Source organism: Camelus ferus, chromosome 11, assembly GCF_009834535.1.
Source record: "Camelus ferus isolate YT-003-E chromosome 11, BCGSAC_Cfer_1.0, whole genome shotgun sequence".
NCBI lineage: Eukaryota > Metazoa > Chordata > Mammalia > Artiodactyla > Camelidae > Camelus > Camelus ferus.
The window spans coordinates 71052402-71074304 of NC_045706.1; the positions used below are offsets into that span (position 1 = coordinate 71052402).

Consider the following 21903-nt stretch of genomic DNA (forward strand, 5'->3'; position numbering starts at 1 on the left):
TCTGGATATTAGCCCCTTATCAGATACATGATTTGCAAATATTCCTTCCCGTTCCATAGGCTGTCTTTTCATTTTGTGGACTGTTCCTTTTGCTCTGCTAACCACCCGTTTAATACTGGACCTTCAGCCTTGACCCCACATGCCCTGACCTCCACCCATATCTCTCTACTGCATTTAACACTGTCTCATTCCCTATAATTTGGTGATTTGTTTTGCCGTCTTCTCCTGTCACTCCCTTAACGTAAGCTCTGTGATGGCTGAGAATTTTTATCAGTTTTGTTCACTGCTGTTTCCCCGGTGACCAGAAGACTACCCGTCACACAGTAAGCACTCAATGCTTGCTGAATGAACGCCACGAATGCGAGAGTAAAAAGAAACCAACACTGACTATAAAGCAGTCAGATCCAAGTGCAATACTCCTATTGGAATACTTCCTTCTTTTAACAGACTTGAATTTCCAAAGACACGTGAATTTCTTTTCTTATCATTGTCAGAAGGAGGAAATCACGGTTGACCCAATGCAGTTACGACGGGTGTTATTTTAAAAGTCTGCACTTTTAATTTTACCCATTGCAAAGGGGAGCTGGGTTCTCGCAGATTCCATCACTAACATGGGACACTCCAGAGCACACGTGGACCGGTCAGTGCCACAGTAAGCAGGCAGGTGTTCTGGCGTAAGGCTGCACGGATCCTACACTGACGCTGCTGCTGCTGCGTTCAAGCTCACCAGAGAAGCCGAGAGGAATCCCTGAGACCACGTCGTTTTAGAAAAGCTGAAATATGCAGCCTAAGTGACGACAAAGTTGAAGCCCTCAGGAGGCTGAGGGCGCGCCACGTCACACGCGTGTTGGGAGCAAGGCTTAATCGAGGACCCAAAGCTGGCTTCACACACTCACACACAACAGCAACGTGACAACATCCTGTGCTTGTCTGCCGTTTATAAAGTCCTTTCACAGAACAAGGGTAAGATGGGCAGAGTGGGCGTTACCGCTTTGCAGATAAGAAACCCAGGGTTTAGAGAGATTATTTCAACCTTAGTCTAGGAGTAAGTGTCAGAGCCACTAACAAAAATTACACGCCCCCCCCACCTTCCAGCTCATTGTTATTTCCATGTACTACTGTCCTCGGGGGACAGACACGGCTCCTCAGGGCAAAATTTATGAACCATGAACTTCATACGGAATTTGGTTCCAAATAAAACACTCAGGTTTTTTTCTCGCTCTCAGCGGTAGTCAAGTTCCCTGTGGTGGATCCACCCACCCACCGAAAGCAACAAGAAATGCTGGCGGAAACACACTCAAAAAATCACTCTGAAGGCACTGGAGGTTAACAAGGCAGCCAGGGGCTGGAGGGCCAGGCTCACAGGAGGAGGAGGAGCCCCCGAGAGTAGGTTCTGCCCTTTCTCACCCTCCTCTCCCCAAGCCCTGTGGAGCCCAGAGGATGAGCGAGCCCGGGACGTGCCGGCTCTGCGGAGGGGGCCACGCTGAGCTCCTGCAGGAGTGACGGGGCAGGGAGGCTAGGCTGCAGGTGACGGTGCCGAGGAAGACAGCCTATGATATAAACAGCTCAGACTTCCAGGGAGAATCCCAAAGGGCTGCTTCCCAGGAGCACAAGAGGGCTGGAAGCTCGCCAGCCCTCCCACAAAGGACGGGACCCAGCTTTACTCCAGCTCAAGTGCAGACTTGAGCTAGTCGACCTGCCCTATTTTAACCGCCTGCCAGAGAGGAAGACTAGGTCCTTCTGGGAGAAGGAAGACACCAGCGAGAGCCTTGAACCATCTCTGCAGTTGTTCACACACAACAAAACACAGTCACTGAAATTTAAAATTCAAGAGATGGGATTTGAAAGCAGAGAAGATTTTTTTTGTGTCGTCTTCAATTTCTTTCATCAGCGCCTCACAGTTTTTGGACACAAGCCCTTTGCCTCCTAGGTGTTTTATTCCTTTTGGTGCGATGGTACAAGGGATGGTTTCCTTAATTTCTTTTTCTGCTGTTTCATTGTTAGTGCACAGAAATGCAACCGATTTCTGTACATTCATTTTGCATCCTGCAACTTTACTGAATTCATTCATGAGTTTTAGTGGTTTTCTGTTTGATTCTTTAGGGTTTTCTATGTATAGTATCGTGTCATCTGCAAACAGTGACAGTTTTACTTCTTTTCCGATTTGGACTCCTTTTATTTCTTTTTCTCCTCTGACTGCTGTGGCTAGGACTTCCAAAGCTATGCTGAATACAAGTGGTGAGAGTGGGCATCCTTGTCTGGTTCCTGATCTTAGAAGGAATGCTTTCAGCTCTTCCCCATTAAGTATGATGTTAACTGTGGGGCAGAAAAGATTTTTTAAAAGTGGAGGAAAAAATTAGTGAACTGGAAATGAAGCCAACAGAATTATATCCAGGCTGAAGCTCAGGGAATAAAGCAGAATAAAAAACACAGAAAAGAGTATAAGAGGGACCTGGCATGTGGTGTAAATTAGGGCCCAAGGGAGATGGGGCACAAGAAAAACTGACGAAAGACAAGAAGCTCCAGCGTCGGGGGCGTCTGCAAACCCCAACCGGGCTCAGTGCAAAGAAAGCACCTCGGCGCATCCTGGTAAAACTGCTGAAAACCAAAGACAAAGAGGAGCATCTGGAAGGTGGCCAGAGGAAAAAGTCAGAATGTCTTCAGAAAGCAACAAGAAGACAATGGTTGATATTTCACCAGAAACAGCAGGGGCCAGAAGACAAGGAAAGGACAGCAGAAGAGTGCAGACAGCACCTCTCAACCTGCAAGGCTGTGTTCAGTGAAAACACTCTTCAAAAACCAAAGTGAAGGAAAGATGATTTTTCAGGCAAATAAAAGGATAGAATTCATTGCCCGCAAACTGGCAGGAAGAGAAACACTCACAGAGGTTCTATGAGAACTGGGAAAAATGAAAGGAGGAAAAATGGAAATACCAAATGGAGATAAACCTAAAGGAGATTTACTGCACAAAGCAGTAAGAGATGGCCAGTGGGGTTTGCACATGAAGAGGGAATCAAAGCACAGGACAGTAAGGCATAAAAGGGAGAGGAGAGAAAGTAGTACATCGTTCAGGAGGCAATGAAAATATTCACCTGTATTACACTTATTAAAGTCAGACGTAATAAGCTAACAGAGCGGGAAATACGTAATTCCAAGGAAGCATGAAAAGAGAGGACAAGGAACACAAAACAAGTGGGACGAACGGGACACAGGGACACGCGACGATTAGACCAAAACATCCCACCAGTACTTCCACTAAATGTAAGAGGACTAAATACTCCAAGACAGAAAGCCAAAAACCCCAACTCTCTGCTACCTATAGAAAATATACTTTAAGGGCACAAGAAGGTTGGAAGCTGCAAAAAAAATTGAATTAAAGGAAGGTGGTTCCCTGTATGGATGCTGAGCAAACAGAAAGTGTTATTAGCGATAAAGAAGGTGCTTCGCAATGACAAAAGGGTCTTAGGAGAGGATAACGGAAACTCGCCAACAGGTCTAAGATGCAAAGAGAGCTCTGTGAAGCCCGATGCAGAGTCGGCTTGTTACCCTGCCTGCTGCGGAGCGCCGGCCTCTCCTACCTCTCTGCAAGATCCCGAAGGACACAGACAACGTTCAAGGTCATCACTGTTACCCCACGGTGGTGGGAAGAGGGACCAGAGAATAAAGAAATAAAAATACATTACTCGTGTAGAACCATCCCACCTCTGCCCAAATGATAACCCCGAGGGACAGCTGGGGAGACCGAGCCACAGGGTGGACAGGCCCTCGGGACCAAGTTCTACAGACATGTTTGCTGACAGACACAGATACAGACTGGGTCTCGACTGCCTAAGCCTCACCCTCTCACCCAGGCACAGAGCATCCTTTAACTGACATGCAGATAAGGCCCAAAGTGGTCCAAAAGGAAGTACACATAAAGGGGAAAGAAGAGTAGTCTGGTGCTAAAAACTTGGAGTCGGCTTTATAAAAACATGAAAAATAAAAATCGAACAACCAAAAAGCAAAGGGACATGGTTTTGGTCTGAATTTTGCACATAAGGTGCAAGTTAGGCCCGGGGATGGGCTGGGAGGGGGTGGCGTTAAAGCAAAAAGACTTGCAGCTGGTCAGCCCCAACTGCCTGGCCGCATGCGTCCTGCACCTGCCGAGCCTCCCCCGGCCGGGACAGGGAGGTCACATGCATGACACACAAGCCCGCGGTCTCACCTCCCCAAGGTCATGAGCAATGTTCCTGGGGGACGGAAACAGTGCATTTGGCCATTGCACTTCCTTGGGGAACAAGAGGTGGGAAAAGGAGAACAGAAGCCTCACTTGTTCTCAGCTTCTTAGGACTGTGTCAGCAGGAGGCGAGTTCTCTCGGGAATTCGGCCGCCAGACCCCAGTACCCAGCTCTTCCTGCTTTTTGGGTGCACTCAGGCCTCGTGCCAAAGACTCATGCCCGAAAGCCGGGAGTAGAAAAGACGCGTATGCAGGGGAGGCGTCGAGGTGGCCACGTCTAGGAGACGGGACCGTGAGCGGGAAACCTAGGTGCCGAGAGCTCCCATCCCTCCCCGCCCCGCCCTGCGTGACCTCAGGCCTCACAGACAGGTGACAAACCCCATCCCATGCCCCCCGGACACAGGTGGCACCTGGACAGGGGCCCGGGGCTACCCCAACCGCCTGCCAACCTCCACCCCGACCCTGCCCGCGCAGGACAGGGGAGGAGCTGCCTCCGCCCAGCAGGTGGGGGCCACCCAGAGCCGTGCCTCCCGAGTCGAGGAGGCCCCTGCACTTTCTGGACGTGGGCCCTGAATGCAGGGGTGTGACGTCAACCAGAGCGTAACATCCCTGCCGACTTCGGAGGAGGGCTCCCCAGACTGAAACTGAACGCGCATTAAAGGCAGAGCACAGGCTGTGACACCACCACCACGGCGGTTAGTGCTTTGTTACTGTTATCCCGGGACAGACGTTTAGAGCTGGCTGTGACGCCACAGCCAAACCCCTTCCAGCCCCACCAGCCACAAATGCCACCAAGGCCACCTCAACCCGGAGCAAGCAAGTGGGCCCTGCTTTGGGAAGCACTGTCTTTTTGGTTTTTTGTTTTTGGAGTTTAGTAGGTGTGCGGTGCTAGGTCACTGTTGTTTTAACTTGTTTCCCTAATGCTGTATGATATGATGTTGAGTGTGTCCCTGTGGCCTTATTTCTTATCTGTGTATCTTCTTTGGCCAACTCTGTTCCGACCTTTACCCGTTTCTAATGGGGTTTGTTCTAGAGTTCTTGCTGCAATCTGAGCACAAATCCTTTATCAGGTATGTATTCTGCTGACATCCATCCAGCCTCGTTCACCGGGACCCTGCCCGGGGGGACATCAGAGGTTGGGGGAGGGTCTGCCAGGCCCGGGGGGCGGTGAGCTCAGTGAGCCCCGCAGAGCGGAGGCAGGAGCAGGTGGAGCCTCGGCCACAACAGAGGCCCAGCTGTGACACTATTTTCCTAAATAAGATGTGATGTACAAACAAGGCCCTGGGCCCCCCGGGGGGGAGACCCCCACTCACGGAGCCACCAACAAGGGGCGGGGACGCCCTCTGGCGCTGGGCTTCCTCTTGTTTCCCTGGACCTTCTGGTCTCCGAAAAACAGGACCCTGGCGCTCACAATGACTAGGCCTTCAGAGCTTCACGCCGAGCTGCCGAGGTGACGCTAAGAACTCTTCCTTGGCTTCAGCAGTGTTTACTCTTCCCGAGTAACAATGAGACGTCTGGACCGCATCCCTGCCCACAACGTTTAAGCCTGATGAACCGCTCGCTCTTTTAAAACGACTGACATCAACGCTGACATCCCACCGGGGGGAACCGCACAGCCCATTACTTAAGTGTCTGCCCTCAGGCTGAAATTTTCTAAAAAATAATATTAAAAAAAAAATAGCCCCTCAGCAGTTCTGATCTCTTGTTTGCGCTGCATTAAAGACAGACATCTTTAGAAAAAGCTGGTCAAAACGAAGTCTTTTAGTCATTCTTCTAAACGAAACCGAGCCAAACCTTACAACTGTAATTTATAAACCGAGTAACACAATCTGCTCTTGATGGAAAGGCTGCCAGGTACATCTATCAGGTGCGGGGACTCAGACAGAGTTCTCTCCGGGAGGAGGACCCTGGTGCAGACACGGTCCAGCCAGCCCCAGTCTCAGGAGCAACACTTGGATTTCAGACACAGAAATGTTTTAAAACCCTTCTTTTTTTTTTTTTTTTTTTAAATATTTATTTATTTATTTTCTGGGGGAAGGTAATTAGGTTTATTTATTTATTTTTTAATGGAGGGGCTGGGGACTGAACCCAGGACCTCGCGCATGCTAGGCACGCGCTCTGCCACTGAGCTGTCCCCTCCCCTCATAACCCTTCATTTTTAACTTAGTGATAAAAGGAAAGGGTGGAAACACAAGGAGGAGTTTTCTGATGATCTAACTTTTGAAACCTGCAGGAAATCTGTTCCTTTACCATGGGGTCCTCGTTTTTAAGGGACTTATTACATAACTAAATGAAAAGGAACAGTGTCGGCCGAGGCGGAAAAAAGAAAACAAGATAGGGTTTCTCCCCTGAAGGGTTTATTTGATTTTGCTTATATAAACCACTTCAGAGTAGACCATCTCTGTGGCCAACAGAATCGTGTTCCATAAACTTCCCGGGTCCCACTCCACTTCCAGCCTTCACTTTCCCATCAGATGCAGTCCTGGGCAAACACAGACACAGACACACACACCCACACACACACATACACACAAAACCACACCCAGCCCTCTGAGTCAGCTCCTAGGAGGCATCACCTCCTCATAATGTCCCTACTTGAAATCGAAATCTAAATCTAAATCTAAATCTAAACCATCTAAATCTAAATCTAAATACTCAAAAACTGAATCTGAATCGAGCAGCAGAGCATTTCTGCCTGGGGCCTTGGCACCAGGGGAGGCCGAGAGCCGTCTACGTGTGGGACTGTACTCCAAGGCAGCCCTGGCTTTACATTCGAGGCTGAGGACCTGGTGCTGGAGCATCCAGAGCTCGGCCCCTGGCCTCTCTCCTCCCTGCCAGGGGGACAATGTCCCAGCTCAGGGTTTATTTTATATATATATATATTTTTTTGAAGTACAATCAGTTTACAATGTTGTGTCAATTTCTGGTGTACAGCACAGTGCTCCAGTCATATGGGAACTTACATATATTCATTTTCATATTCTTTTTTACCATAAGTTCCTACAAGATACTGAATATAGTTCCTTGTGCTATAAGGTATGAACTTGGTTCCCTCTCACGGTTTTAAATAACACCTGTACACCAAACACTCCCAAATTCCCATTCCCACAAGACCTTGTCCTGACACATTTCCAAACACCTACAAAACAGACCTGCCCACTGTTAGAAGCCTAGAGCATCTTGAACTTTACAACATGTCTGAATTTTAACTTCTGACCCGTCCCCTAGGCGGGCTCCGGCTCACAGCCTCCTCCAGCTCACGGGGCCTGTTCCTCGCCTGGTCGTGAGCACACCCTGTCGGCTCTGCCTTCAGAACACACAGACAGCCTCCCATCGCCTTCAATGCTGCGTCCCTTTAATTTTTTCACCAGGGCAACAACGATAGCTTCCCCGAGGTGAGCAGGAGATGGAATGAATCGTCTGAAAAAGCACCTTCAAATTCCCCACTGGCTTCATGTGCTTTTTAAGTCATGATAATTTCTTTGAAATTTCAAATAACATTAAACAAGGTAGACTAGACACTTTTGGGGTGTGTGTGTGTGTTGAGAAACCGCACTTTCAAGAACAGGATGTTCTGCCGTCCTTCTGATTTTAGAGAGTCCTCATAGTTGCTGTGTGTCATATTGAGTATTTCACTCACTGCGGGCTTTTCTACGCGTCCTCCTAAGTGTAAATGTGTCTTCTTGGCTCAGCTATTTGTTACATACTTAAAAAGGTAAATAAAGAATAGCTTCCGGAGTGTGAGGTTTTTGTTTGTTTGTTTGCAAGGCTCTCAACCTCTGACTCCTTGGAGCTGCCCCAGGGGACAGTGAATAAAGGGGCAGATTGTACCAGTGTCACTTTCCAGTCCTGGGAGAACCCAGCACAGAACCGTTATCTGCGGATCACCTTGGGGTTCGTGTGACCTCCCTTATTTACTGCTTACAAATCTCCCTTTTGCTCTCCTTGTTCTTTTAAAAAAATTTATTGATTTATTTGTTTTAATGGCGGGACTGGGGACTGAAGCCCGGATCTCACGCATGCTAAGCACGTGCTCTACCCCTGAGCTAAACCTGCCCCTCTCCTTGTTCTTTTCCGACTCTCCGTGTGTTAATGACTTACTGGGCACTCACTGTATGCCAGACACTGTACCAGGCCGTTCACCCAACTCAACAACTCAACAAATACTGAGTTTATCAAGTGCTGGGTGTGGTCAGAATGACGATCCCAGATGGAAACCACTGCTCCATGAGTAAATTCAGATGAACGCATGCAGAAGCCAGACACGTGGGGTGTAGGTGGTGAGGGGCATCACGGGGATCAATCAAGCGGGGAAGAGGGCTGGGGGTGCTGGGGTGGGGCTGGGGGCCGCACTCCTGGGCAAGGAGGTTGGGGGGTGCTCTGGAACACAATCTCAGGGGAGGAGGAGCCAGCCCTCGGGAACATAGCGTTTAACCCTCACAGTAACCAGCCGTCATAACGTTACATCATCTCATAAATAACAAAGGCGTCAGAGTTAGGAACTGGAGGGTCTGATTTCAACCAGAGTCTACATGACTCCGAAAACCCTGATCTTAATTAACCTCCATCTGCCCTGCTTTCAGATTTATCACGAGTGAAGGCTGAGTTCCGCCAGGCAAGCGTTTCCATAGGTCTCCACAAAGGGAGATATTGCAGAGCCAAAAAAAATACAGTATTTACATAGGAAGGTCAAGTGCTTCAGCATCTATTAGATCTACCGGGGGGGGGGGGGGGTCGGGGGGCGTAGTCAAAGCCGTAACTTGATCTCCTTAACCTGACATTCGATGCTATTGGTTCTTCTGAAGCTTAGACTCTGAGGACAGGACACTGGCTTGGCTCCAGGCATCCAAATGACTTTGGGGGAGACTTTAATTTAGCCCAAATCCAACCAACGTGGAAGGCATGCCAGCTGCTCCTTTAACACATGCAAATGAACACGACACAGTAGCTGGAACTAAAATTAAAGCCACCTAAACACAGCCCACTGCGGGGTGAATATTCAAACATCTGTTGGGACAAACGCATATTTCAAAAACTGAAAAAAAGAAAATATATATATATACACACACACATACATACATATATATATGGTTTGGGGGACATTTAAGGGACTGGCTATGGAGACAGAACCCCAGCCCACACGTGGATGAGCCGCGAGAAAGGACAGCCTTTTCTCTCGGCTCTAAGGGAAAGTCACAGCAGGAAAACCAGCCCCTAAACCATCACATGAAGTGCAGCTCCTGCCATCCCACGGAGGTGTAATTCCAAGCGGCTGATTCCAGGCATTTCTGAGCTAGGTTCTGCTAGAAGTTGAACCACCCTCCTGAGCTAGGCCACGCCCCTCTTAAAAGCGGTCCTGACCCTTTCTGGCCTCACGTCAGCTGCTCCTCATCACTGGGCAAGTTACAAACATTCCTCTCCATGCAGCGAGGACAACCTTCACGTTCAGTGCCTCCACTAGGTGCAGAGGATCCAGTCAGCCTGGGGATGAGGGCGGTGGGGACGCATGCAGCTGGGCTCCTGGGCTCCGCCTCTGCAGACGTGAGGGCGGGTACCACCTTGTGGTTGTGCACACAGCTTCATTCAGGAAACTCCCAGCATCCCAGAGCCCACCACGGCCCCTGGGGGTTCCTGGATCCCAGCTCAGCACCTGCTACTCTGCATAGGGTACCTACAAGCTACCCATGCTGACTTTGACCAGGAGCCCAGCAGGTTACAGGAAATATTACACAAAGACCATCTTCTGGGCTGGATTTAGAAAAATGATGAGATTCTTGGTATCACGTATGGTATGTATGCTCATAAAACATTATTATATCACACACACACACACACACACACACACACACACACATTTATTCCCAGGTCTGAAAGAACTGTACGTCTACACATCTGGGAGCTGCTCTGGGTAAACAGAGCTGACTAGAACCCAAAAATGCTATTAAGAGCAGGGAGAGGCACAAAGTTCCCTAGAAAGCAGGACAGAAGTGGACAATCTTCCTTTGATGTAAGCTAAAAACTTAGAAAACAAAGCCAAACATTAACACGTGTTCCTGCGCAGCTTGGTGGCTCTCATCTCTTCAGCTTACCCATCCCCAATCCCTGGAACTCGCACCCAGAGACACAGGGCCCCCGGCTGGCCCTCCAGAGGCCCAGGGCTGCGTGTCACAGCTGGTCCCTGTCCTCCTGCCCGGAGTCCTCCAGCTCAGGACTCACCTGGGCCCCGGATGCACTGATCTGGGGCAGACCATCCTAGGGCAGCACTGCACACCCTCAATTCCCACTGCCCCGTCACCGCCACCTCCCCACCAGCCCCGGCAGGACAGACTCCTCTGCCTGGAACCCCAGGACCCCAGCACAGCATCTGAGTCACGGTGGAAGTGTCTTCCACATGCCCTTCCACGATGGATGAACGACTCTCAAGGTCCCCGGGTGAGCAAGGAGGCCTGGCAGGCACCCAGAAAAACAGCTGCCCTCCTTACCTCTTAATAAAACCAGACTAACCCCCTGGGGACCCCGATGTGAACAGCCTCCCAATCAAAGAGCCTTACTAGCAAGCCCCATGGGTGCAGAGTGGCAGTGAGGGTGATGGACATGGCACTTCCCTGCTGAGTGGTGACAAAATGCACATGAGAGGGTCCTGAGACATCCCAGTTCGTGAAGGAACCAGAGGAAGGGTGCGAGCGAAGCCTTCCCCCGGAGCATGCGGAGCAGGGAGACGGCCCCGGCCCTCCTGCCTCTGGTTTCTGCTCAGTTGAACATCTGTCCTGCCGGGCTGTTTCTTTCCCCTTTCTAGTCTCTAGAACATTACACGAAGCAAGACTTTAGATCTTCCTCCCAGGGAGGCGTGGACAATGGAGAATTATGTTCTATGAATGGGTTTTAAAAAGGACAAATGCTAGGGACACGAGGGCCGTAACACAACTTTCTCTTGCTGACTCTCAGGCTCTGACCAGCAACCCACAGCCTCGGAAGGACGAGGACCTGATCCCAGGTAGTTCCTTCACTTCCTTCAGGGCAAGTTCCAGGGCCACGTGCCTCGGAACTGTCCTTGTTTCGGGACCCTGTAAAGATCCAGCACGTGCTCAGAGCCCCAGAGTAACCCCAAAAATGAGCCTCACGGTAAAAGGGACCGGCTGTGAGGGAGCCGGTGGCCCTGGGTGGCGGCCCGGCCGCAGCTGGCTGAGCACTTACTGGTCATGCCTGGTGTCAGGGACGGCTCTGTCCATCCGCAGCTTGTCACTCTCCACTTGGTTGAACTTGTTGCGGGCATAGGGGTCCTGCCCGGAGCGCACCATCGTCCCGCCGACGTAAGCCTCCTGGTTGAAGTCTCGCCACCGCACTTTCCCTGGAAGGAGCAGAGCAGAGGCTGTGGGTCAAGGATGGACGAGACCGGGCGCTCGGCACACAGAGCGCGTGTCAGCGTTCCTGCTGCTTACGGCGATTTTAGTCAGCAAACTCTCTGCAGACAGCCCAAGCAAGCCCCTTCACCCCTAAACGCTGACTACTGAACGGTGGTAGTTCGCACTGTGAAAGTTAAAGGCTTGGACTGCGAGCATCTGTCCAGTGAACAAAACCCTACGCCCATCAAAGTTCCCACGAGCATGGCTCCACACACACCTCGTCTAAGGGGAGACGCCATCTGCGTGCCCTCCTTTCCAGGGAGCACGGAGATGCCAAAAGCATCTCAGACACGGGGACAAACAGCCCTGCACAAATGAAAAGCAAGCTATCCCAACATGTGACATCAGGCAAAACAAAGTACGTGTTTAAACAAACAAACAAACAACACCCGTAAAGGGCAGGGTATGACTACACCCCGGGGAGACCTCGGCAGAGACACTCCCTGCAGCCACTGCTGCCCTGACCCCGCGAGGAGGCAAGCGAGGGCCTGCCTGGCTGCGCTCTCGCCGCCTGGCACACACCCCCAGGCACACAGGCGGCTTCGCACACTCACAGTCTGGCGCACACACACGAGGACACGCACAGCCTGGCACACGCACGCTGCCTATCAGGAGGGAATGGCGGGGAGGTGGCCTGGCAGGTCCACACACACATCAGCCTCGACTCAGCTGAGCAGCTCAGCCGTTGTGGCTCTAGAATGCCCAGCACGAGGTTCTGCGAGGACACACAGTGGCCTGGGAGTTTGTGCCAGAGTCCGGGGTGAGGGGCAAGCATGGACAAGCCTGGGAGTAAGACGGCAGAGCCAGAGAACTGAGCAAAGGCATCGATGCTCAGAGGGAGACAGGTGGAAGGAAAGACGGACTAGAGACAAAGAGTCAGGACTCACTGTCCACCTCGGGCTTAAATCACTTTTACCACTTGCTATCTATATGATCGTGGGCAAGGTTTTCATTCTTTGAATTTAAGTTTCCTGAAAATAAAGAAATACATAAAATGAAAAAAAGGTTTTTCACGAGGATTTGAAGTGCCAGTTTGGGAGATGTAGCAAACTCAAATCAAATTAAAAAAAAAAGGGGGGGGGGGAGAAACAGTAACAGCCACCCTGCCCCCCATGAAATGGTAAGATTCTAAGTGGTCACAAGTGCTGTGAAGAAATTGGAGGCGAAGCGCAGGCACTTCTGGGGCTGCTGTTCTGTAATGGCTGGTCTGACCGGGAGGCACCAGAACCGAGGGAGGGAAGAGCAGCCAGTGCAAAGGCCCTGGGGTGGGAGCAAGCTGTCTGTTTTAGAACCAGCCAGGAAGTGCTGGTCAGGGAGGCAAACGGACTCCCCACTGCAGGCGTGGGGGGCTTGTGGGAGGCAGGGCAAGGTCTCTTCAGCAACACCTCAAATGCTCGGTTGTTTGGTCCAAGATCAATAATGAGAAATGACACTAGTGTGTGGACCTACAAATGTGCTTTCCAAACACAGGTCCCTTTGTACACAATCGAAAGAATGTTGCCGCGTTCCTGCCTCTGTTTCAGAGATGAGAAACTGAGATTCAGCTACGTGTGATTTGTCTGAGGCCGTGGAGCGGGAGAGTACATTTTCTATCTAAAAGCCCATCCGCTTCTTGTTACGATGGTTCTGCCGGGTCAAAATCCACATCTCATCACAGCTGCTTGCCGGGGAAATGATGCTCAGGGTCACAGAGGTCTGGCCTCCCAAGTGGGAAAGCAATTCCAAAACCCACAAGCTCCCTTCCCCCCCACTGACCCCCGCCCCATGAATGTCTGGCGACAGGAGCCAGCCAAGTGCCTGCGTCCTCCTCCACCTCAGAGAAAATGTTTCCGGCACGTGGTTTTGGAAACATGTTTTCCATGCTAAGACAGCCCGAGAAATACTTGTGGATCTTGTTGTAACCAGGAGGAGCTGCACAAGAGAAGCCCACCGTGGTGTCAGAGAAATGCATCTTTCTTCAACCTCCGAAGACGGTGCAACCCACTCAGGTACCCCACAGGGACCCGTGCCCTCTGACCGGACATCCTCTTCTGCTCTCCGGGGGGCCCTGCCTTGCCCGGTGGCAGTGAATCTCCCAAGGCACACACCGTTTTACTGGAGACAGGCGACGCACAGCTTTCCTTTCCTAAAAGCTTGGCAGTCTGTTACAGCACAGCGGGGACTTTCAAACATGCTTGACCATGACGTACAACTTACATCACAGCCTGATGTCACGATGTAAACGCACGCGCATTATGACCTGCGAACACATACATGCTACTGTTTTGTGTGAGTGTGGCTCACAAAACTGGCTCCACCCTCTACTGATGGGTCACAACCCACAATGTGAACAACGCTAGGCGGAAGGACCATCCTAGGAATCAGTTCTTTCTGTGTTACACAGACTTGCTGGGGCCACAGCAGGTGCAGGAGAAAGCAGACGGAGCAGGGTTCAAGGAGGGAACACCTGCCCTGGTCCACTCCCAGGCCAGAAGGGGCGCAGCCAGGCGTGCACACGACTGGGAACTCGGGCGGGCACAAGTTAGAGGCTGGAGAGAAGCAGTCAAAACAACAGGTGCCGCAGTCTGAATAGACCAATTTTTTTCTTTAATGACATCCACTGTATGTAACTTGCTGCTTTTCCAGAAAGAAAAAAAAATGACATTCACAAATCATCCTGCACTTTCATCACCTCTTTAAAATTTTCAGAAAGACCATCAGAAGTGAAGACTTTCCAGAAATACCCCAAAATCTAGTGAAAATGGACTTGGCTAAGCACAAGCAGTGGATGGAAAATACCCCAGAGATACAAAATTTGACACGAAAAGGCAAAAACCACCAAGATGGGAGGAAAACAGAACAGGCACCGCAACTTTATTACACGAGCGTATGAAAATACTTATGACGAGATCCATTCGCAGCAGACAGACCGGTCTTAGAGATGGTCTGCCAAGCTGGAGGAGGAACTGTGCGACCCCAAGTGTTGATGCCTCTGGTTCTGGAAAAAGGCGATGCTTCCTGAAAATTCTGCCATGTGAGAGGACCCACCTGCGTGCCCTCATGCGGACCCCACTCCAGCCAAGCCCGCCCTCAGGCAGCCTCCCCGCCCTTCCAGGCCAAGCTCGCCCCCCGAGAAGCACGAGGGCCCCCAGGCTGCTGCACCGTTTCTCCCGGGGTCGGGAGGGGCTCCTGGCAGGCGGGGACCAGCCTCCTGCCGGGTTCTGCTCCCACCCACTGCCCACAGCCCCGGCTGCACCTGCGCCTGCTGACCATCTGCTCCCAGGAAGCAACCGAGCCCTGCACGAGGCTCCCACAGGGGGTCTCCTGCCGCTGACACCCACACCTGGAGAATGTTCCCATTCCGCGCCGGACGGTGGGCCCTAGACCTCCCTGCATTGGTTTGCAGGCATTTCTCAACAGTGCCCTCTGAAGCCCGCCCACCTCCCGTACCCTCAAGAAGGAGCTACAGCAGCTCCAAGTGCGGCACCTCTGCCTCTGACCTGTCAGCACGAATTACAGAGATCGAATCACCACTCTGGTCAGCCTTGTCCCCCAGCCCTCCAAGGCCACCTGTGAACTCCTACTACACCGTGTCTCCCTCCCCTTGCCGTCCACCAGAGCCCTCGCCGGGTGCACTCACACAGGAGAAATCGTGATCCTGGAAGGCAGGGCTGTTTCGTTTCAATTCACTTACTCTGTTCTTGTGGCTGCTGAGTTGCCTCCCAGTGCAGCCACCTCCTCCAGGAAGCCCCCCTGGTGTCCCCAGCTGCAGCCTCTCTCTGGGACCTTCCTCTTCCCTCTTCCCCACACACTGCTCCCTCCTGACCACGGCCTTCCCACACACCTACTGTCAGAGGGCCTTGCGGTGTTCGCCACTCCACCTCAGAGCTTAACTCAAAATTGTGCCGGGGCAGAGCTCAAAGTGGCCGACCTCTAACTGCTATTTGCCCTGCTCTGCTGGCTCGGGGGGCCCAGAAACCAGGGACCCCTGTGGGCCCTCACCGTGCCCTGTCTGCACATGGTCTGGACTCAGAGATACATTCATTTAAAGCAATTTGAGATGCATTCTTGGCGTCGCTTTGCTGGGCTCAGCCTTCAGTGTCCTCCCTACGGCATCCTCCGGCCCTTCCCAGTCTGGACATCAGACTCCCTCTCCCTCCTGCCCGGCCCTGGACAGCGACTCGGCCCAGGACCAGCTTGCTCACTGCTCTCTGCTCCCTGGGGGCCCAGCCTGGAACCAGCAGACATTTAACAACGAAGGCGAACCCCCTGCAAAGCCCTTGTATGGTGTGGACATTGACCCACCGCCTCCACTCGTTCTGCTGATAATTCCAGGGACCCAGGGCACCGCAGTCACTCTGGCCTGCTCTTCTGCCCACCTGGTCTCTGATGGGAGCGGAGGCCAGTCCAGGCAAGGGCTGGGCTACTGGAAGGAGGAAGCAATGGTCTTCCTTGTCCAGTACCCTGACCCGTGGCCTGGAGCCGTCCAGTCCAGCTGACCAGCTGGGAAGGTCACAGTGCAGCCTTTCCTGCCCCTCTGGCCGCACCACGCCACGTCCAGGCAGGGAGAAGACGGGTCCAGGGTGATTGCCTCTGGGAGAAGAGAGCCAGGCCCTGAAAGAAGGATGAGACATCCCCCTGCTCCACCACCACGGGCCTGACCAGTCCCTGCTCGGACCTCTGCGGGGAAGGTGTCCTAAGGTGGGGACCAGGAGGATGACTCCTGCCACTCCTGCCTGCTGGTCCCCTCTGCAGGACGCATACCTGTCCACTGACCACCCCGCTGTCACCACACGCTGCTCCCTCAGACACACAGCTCAGGCCCAGCAATTTCTTCTCTTCCCATCTCTGACTTATGTGGCAAACCTGCCCACTGATACTCTTCCTCTATCACCCCTGTGTCCCCCACAGAGCAAGCCTCTGCAGTCGGGTACTTCCTGGAATCCAGTTTCTTCTCTCCCCACTAACCCACCCACCAGGCCTTGAGTCACATCTATCTTTTCCTTCCAAGCTGATTTCTGGGGTTTCCCCTTCCGCCCATCTTAACCCAACTGGAGAACAGCACAGCACCCCTCGAGCAGAGACCAGCTGGCCATCACACCCACGCGTGGTCCACGGCACCCGGCAGGCAGCATGGGCCGGGGCGGGGGAGGCCCCAGCTCTGTGCCCCGCAAGGTCAGGGCATGGGCGGCTCACAGGGTCCTGCCTGCCCCTCAGGACCTCACTGCCACGGGGAGGCTGGTTCTGGGCTCCTGATAACCAATCCTCAAATTCACTTTCAGAAAAAACACTTTTACATTCAGGTTGCTGCTTGCCTTTGGATGACTTGTTCCATTAACTTCAAAATAATATTACCTTTCCAAGTATCATCACCCCTTCCTTAAAATGTTTGTTTTTACTAAACTTTGTATTTAAAGGAATGCTGTAAATCCGTGAAAATGAAATTCCAAAGGATTAACACCACAAAGCATAGAAACACTAAGACACACGTGGTCTTCAGATTAGAGGCCTCTCTGATATGACGGGCTGCTGGCAGACTAGGATCCCACCAAGGATGGCCTCCTGGTCCACCACCCGTAGGGGTGGGAGGAGGCGGGCGGCCCTGCTGGTGCAGGCCCGGCCGGTGGCGGCAGGAGACTTCTGCACTCGGAGCTGGCATCACGGCCACACTGCAAATCTTCACTTAAATCCTCCCCGGGAAGGACAGCTTAAACAAACTGAAAGCTAGCCTGTGTGAAACAGAGAGCCTCTTCTGGGAAAGGAGCCAAGAAGGGAAATAGAATGTATTTTAAATCAAAGGACAAAGCTCTCAGATTTATTTTAACCTCTCAGATGATCTCAAGTTGAATGTAATTTTACTATGCTTAAAAGAAAAAAAATTCCTCCTGCCTCTTCCTCTAAAAGGTCACAACGCTTCACTACGAAAGAGAAGACCAGGGCAAGACGGGATTACAAACAGATATATCCAATTAAATGACCAAGACATGTAAATAATACTCTATTATTTGTCACTGGATATCTGGTATGACAGGAAATTTCGTTCACCCATGAGAAAAACTGTCTCCTGAAATAAGGCATTCTACACAATTCATCTTTAAGGATGAAGAAAAAAAAAAAAACCCAGAAAATTCAAAGAAGTGATTAAAAGCCAGTTAGAAGAAACTATGAGAAGAAAATCAGATGTTATACGGGAAACACTCCTAATTTATTTAAAATTATTTGTGCCGTCAAAATAACTAAAACCTACCGTGAAACAGTCTGATGTGCACTGCGAGGCTGACACCTGACTTGAAACCAAGAAAGTCTTCACATACATATTTCTCTTCCTAATTTTCAATAGAAACTCCTCGTTCATCCTCTATGTGTGCAAGTGTCTAGCCATGATAAATTTAGTTTGCTAAAGTACATGGGTTTTCATCCCAAATATTAGTAAAAGCATCAAAGTGAAACTCTGGCTCAGAATTGAGGCTGATCCTTGAACAGGAGAAGGCGAGAAAGGGCATTGCTAACCGGCGCCCACAGGGAGCTGCTCCGCACGGACCCAGCCCAGCCCGACAACCCTGCAAAATGGGTATGATGATGGCTGTTCCCGTTGCACAAACTGGGAAACTGAGACTTAGAGGCCAAACTGCAAAATGATGGAACCACACCTCAAATGCAGGTCTCTCTCTCCCCAAGGCTCTGTTCCTTCCACGGTGGCCGACAACTCACTTGTAAGTGGGTGGAATTGTAGCCAGGCGCCACCAAGCCACCCCGCAGTGCAGGTCCCACCTCCCCCAGCAGATGCCCTCCCGGGAGGGGGGGGGGGCACCGTCCCTGCCTGACCCCTGCAGCCCCGTCCTGGTTGCTGGCATAATGGGGTCCAAATGGAGGATGCGTCCCTCTCCTGAACGCTGACATCCCAAGCTGCTGGAGTCAGAAGGCACCAGGCATGTGATCTCTCTACACACGTGTGAAAATCTCTTCATGAAAACCCCTAACAGCCGGCCGGCCGCAGTGCCGGGGAGCTCGCCAGCCGGCGGGGACTGCGGGCCTGGGCTTCCGTACGCACCACACTGCTTCCCCGCAGCTCTCACTCTCTGGACTCCCAAACAAGAAAAGAATTCGTCTCAGCCTCTTTTCTATGGCAGCCTTTCAAATATTTGGGCATCGTGACCCCATTTCGCCCTTCTAAGCCCTCTGTAAAAACATCTACTTATTTTAAATGCTCCTTCGTTGTCGGACGCTCTTTCCGGCCCTCTCCGCATCTGAGGCACCGTCATCCGGACCCACTGTAATTCACGACCATCTCCGAAAACCCCGTGCCCAGGACAGAACGGAAACACTGCCGGTGTGGGTGGCAACTCGGAGCACACTGGACGCTGTCTGAATTGTTCTGGGTCCTATATTTTTACTAACAAAGCTCAGAACAATCTCATTTTAACATTCCCATCCCTCTTCTGGCCACTGCCCTGACCTAGGTCCTGGGTTTTGCTTTCTTACTCATTGGAATGGGGGAAGGACAATGGAAGATTTGTTTTGTAATGCTGCCTAGGGTGCCAGAAAGCAGGCCTCCTCTAGAAGACAATTTGGCAATTAATATTAAAAAAAAAAAAAACCCTAAAGCATGTCTTGACAGTGACACTGCAATTTCACTTTTAGGAATTTATTTCAAGGAAACAATTAGGACATACACAGATTGATAACCTTCCTATAAAGATATTGGCTAGAAACCGTCTCCATGTCCTACAGTATAGGAAAAGTTCAAGCTTATGGAAACGGATACCTTGCTATCCCTCAAAAAGTAGGAGATGTTTAAGGACATGAAAGGTGTTTCTGATATATTATCCTAGGAAGAAATGGGTAAAGAATAGCGTGGCGTCATTTCTGGAAAAATCTTGATATGAGCAGCTTGCAGGGGCTGTTGTCTCCAGCGGAAGAGGGAGAAGGAGGCCCCAGCCAGAGATCTGAGGAGAGCCCCGAGGCGCTGTGGCCGCGAGGGGGGCACGTGTGGGCAGACTTCGCAGTTAATTCATGAGATTTCTGGCAACGTCACCAACTTACTAGATGATCTGGATTTTTTTTTTTTTTTTGGTAAGAATTCATGAAAAGACCAAACTTCAAATGTGGGATAATGTGGACAGAGAGGCCCAAAGGCCCAGGAGCCGACTCAGAGATTATGTCCAGGGTTCCAGTCCCTCTGTGCCTGGGCTCGGGGCACCCAGGAGGCTGCAAGCATAGCTCACCGCAGCCGCAAGGTTAATCGTGCCCAGATACAACGCCCAGACGAGTCTGGAGGAACACACAGTGCGAGAGTAACAGTGGTTATTTATTTATTTTTGGTGTTAGAGTCAATTGTATGTTTATTCAATTTATTTAACAAAGTACTTCCAGAGGGAATCCGATTCAAAAATATACATGCACCCCAGTGTTCACAGCAGCACGATTTACAACAGCCAAGACATGGAAACAATCCAAATGTCCATCGACAGATGACTGGATAAAGAAGTTGTGGTGTATTTATACAATGGAATACTACTCAGCCATAAGAAAGAATAAAAAATGCCATTTGCAGCAACATGGATGGACCTGGAGATCTTCATTCTAAGTAAAGGGAGTCAGAAAGAGAAAGAAAAATACCATATGAGATCGCTCATATGTGGAATCATAAAAAAGAAAAAAGAAGACACTAATGAACTCATCTACAAAACAGAAACAGACTCACAGACATGGTAAACAATCTTATGGTTACCGGGGGGAAAGGGGGTGGGAAGGGATTAACGGGGAGTTCAAGATTTGCAATACACACTACTATATACAAAGTAGATAAACAACAAGTTTCTACTGTAGAGCACAGGGAACTATATTCAATACCTTGCAGTAACCTATAATGAAAAAGAGTATGAAAACAAATACATGTATGTGTGTGTATGACTGAAACATGCTGATCAGCAGAAACTGACACATAGTAACTGACTATACTTCCATTAAAAAAAAAGTATTTGTGTTTCTGACATAGTCTGGGCACCGTGCTATTTCTAACAAGCGACAGTATTTATTTTGAGGTGGCAGGATTATGTATATCATATTCTTATTTTTGCTTATCTGAATTTCTTAAATTTCCTACAATAAACACATTGCATGCTTTTAAGAAGATGTTTCTCTAGGGACACTCAGAAAAAAAGATAAAACTCATCTCCATCAGATAGACTTTCAAAAAACAAAAAAACTGATGGATAAATACTCCATGTGAAATAACACTCTGAAAAACGGCATTGGAGAAAAAAAAAAAAAATCAGTGGTCCCGGCTGGAAAACTTTCTGCAGGAGGAGCAATGGTCACAGAATCTGAGGGCAGAAGTCCTCCACGCTGGACCTGAAATTTGGGGTGAGGCTGGCAGAACTCGAAGAGGAATCCCCGGCCCTTCTAAAAGACACTAAGCTCGGTGCATCCTGATCCGGGAAAGGAAAGTAAAAGGAACCAGAAAGGCGGGAGTGAGAGCGACAGGATCCAGGATCTCTAAGCTAGAACGTGTCTTCGATTTACAGATGAGGAAAACGAAACTGTAAACTCCCAGGCTGCATCACAGGAGCAGTGCTGAGCCCGGAGCCCCCCTCCCCCCAGGCTCCCCGTCTTCATCCCTGAGCCCCGTGCTTCTCAACGCAAGCTCTCGGATCCCAGCTCGGATGCTGCCAGGACTGCAGGAAGGGGAAAGGCACTGGGAGAGGCTGTGGGCGAGCCGTCCAACACGTTCAGGAGTTCAAGAATCTGCCGGCTTCTCCCCAACGTCTCCGACGCAGGAGCCCTAGAACGTGTCCAGCTCTCGAACACGGAGCTGCCGTCTCCCGGGAGGGATCGCAGGACTCTCCCCACGGCCATGACCGTGACCTGGCCTGGCAGGCGCCAGAGATGCCCAGCTGGGAAAGACAGCAAGCCGCCCCCCTTTCTTCAGTCAATCGGCTGAGAGCTATCTGACCTGTAAGCTGCTGCCACCCAGACCCAGAGGAGGCACAGCGATGAAGGGGGAAGGCAGGACTCGCCAGGCGAGCCCTGAATGCAGGGAGCGCCCACCCCACGCCAGCATCACAGCCAGTCAGCCACCACGCTGGTCTCAACTGACCCCGTCGATCCCACATAGGTGAAACTGACCAGGTCGCTCGCCCCAGTCGCAAGCCTTCCTTATGACGGGAGTTTCGACCAAAGAACCAGGTGAAAAAATGATGGATCTCTAAAAGGCCAACACTGTGGATCTGGGTTGTTTAGAAATTCCTTTGCTGGTGCTCACATTTGCAGTTTTATTTTTTTTAATGGAGGTACCGAGGATTG

The 21903-nt window shown here is 50.9% G+C and overlaps 1 protein-coding gene across 3 annotated transcripts in view; it reads right to left on the reverse strand.

Moving 5' to 3' along the window:
* GALNT2 (polypeptide N-acetylgalactosaminyltransferase 2) overlaps positions 1–21903 on the reverse strand; it is a 186588-nt gene that overhangs the window by 52190 nt on the left and 112495 nt on the right. For all 3 annotated transcript variants that reach the window (XM_032491846.1, XM_032491847.1, XM_032491848.1), the window contains exon 3: positions 11411–11564. In XM_032491846.1, coding sequence (XP_032347737.1) covers positions 11411–11564 — 154 coding nt within the window. The remainder of the gene's footprint in view (positions 1–11410; positions 11565–21903) is intronic.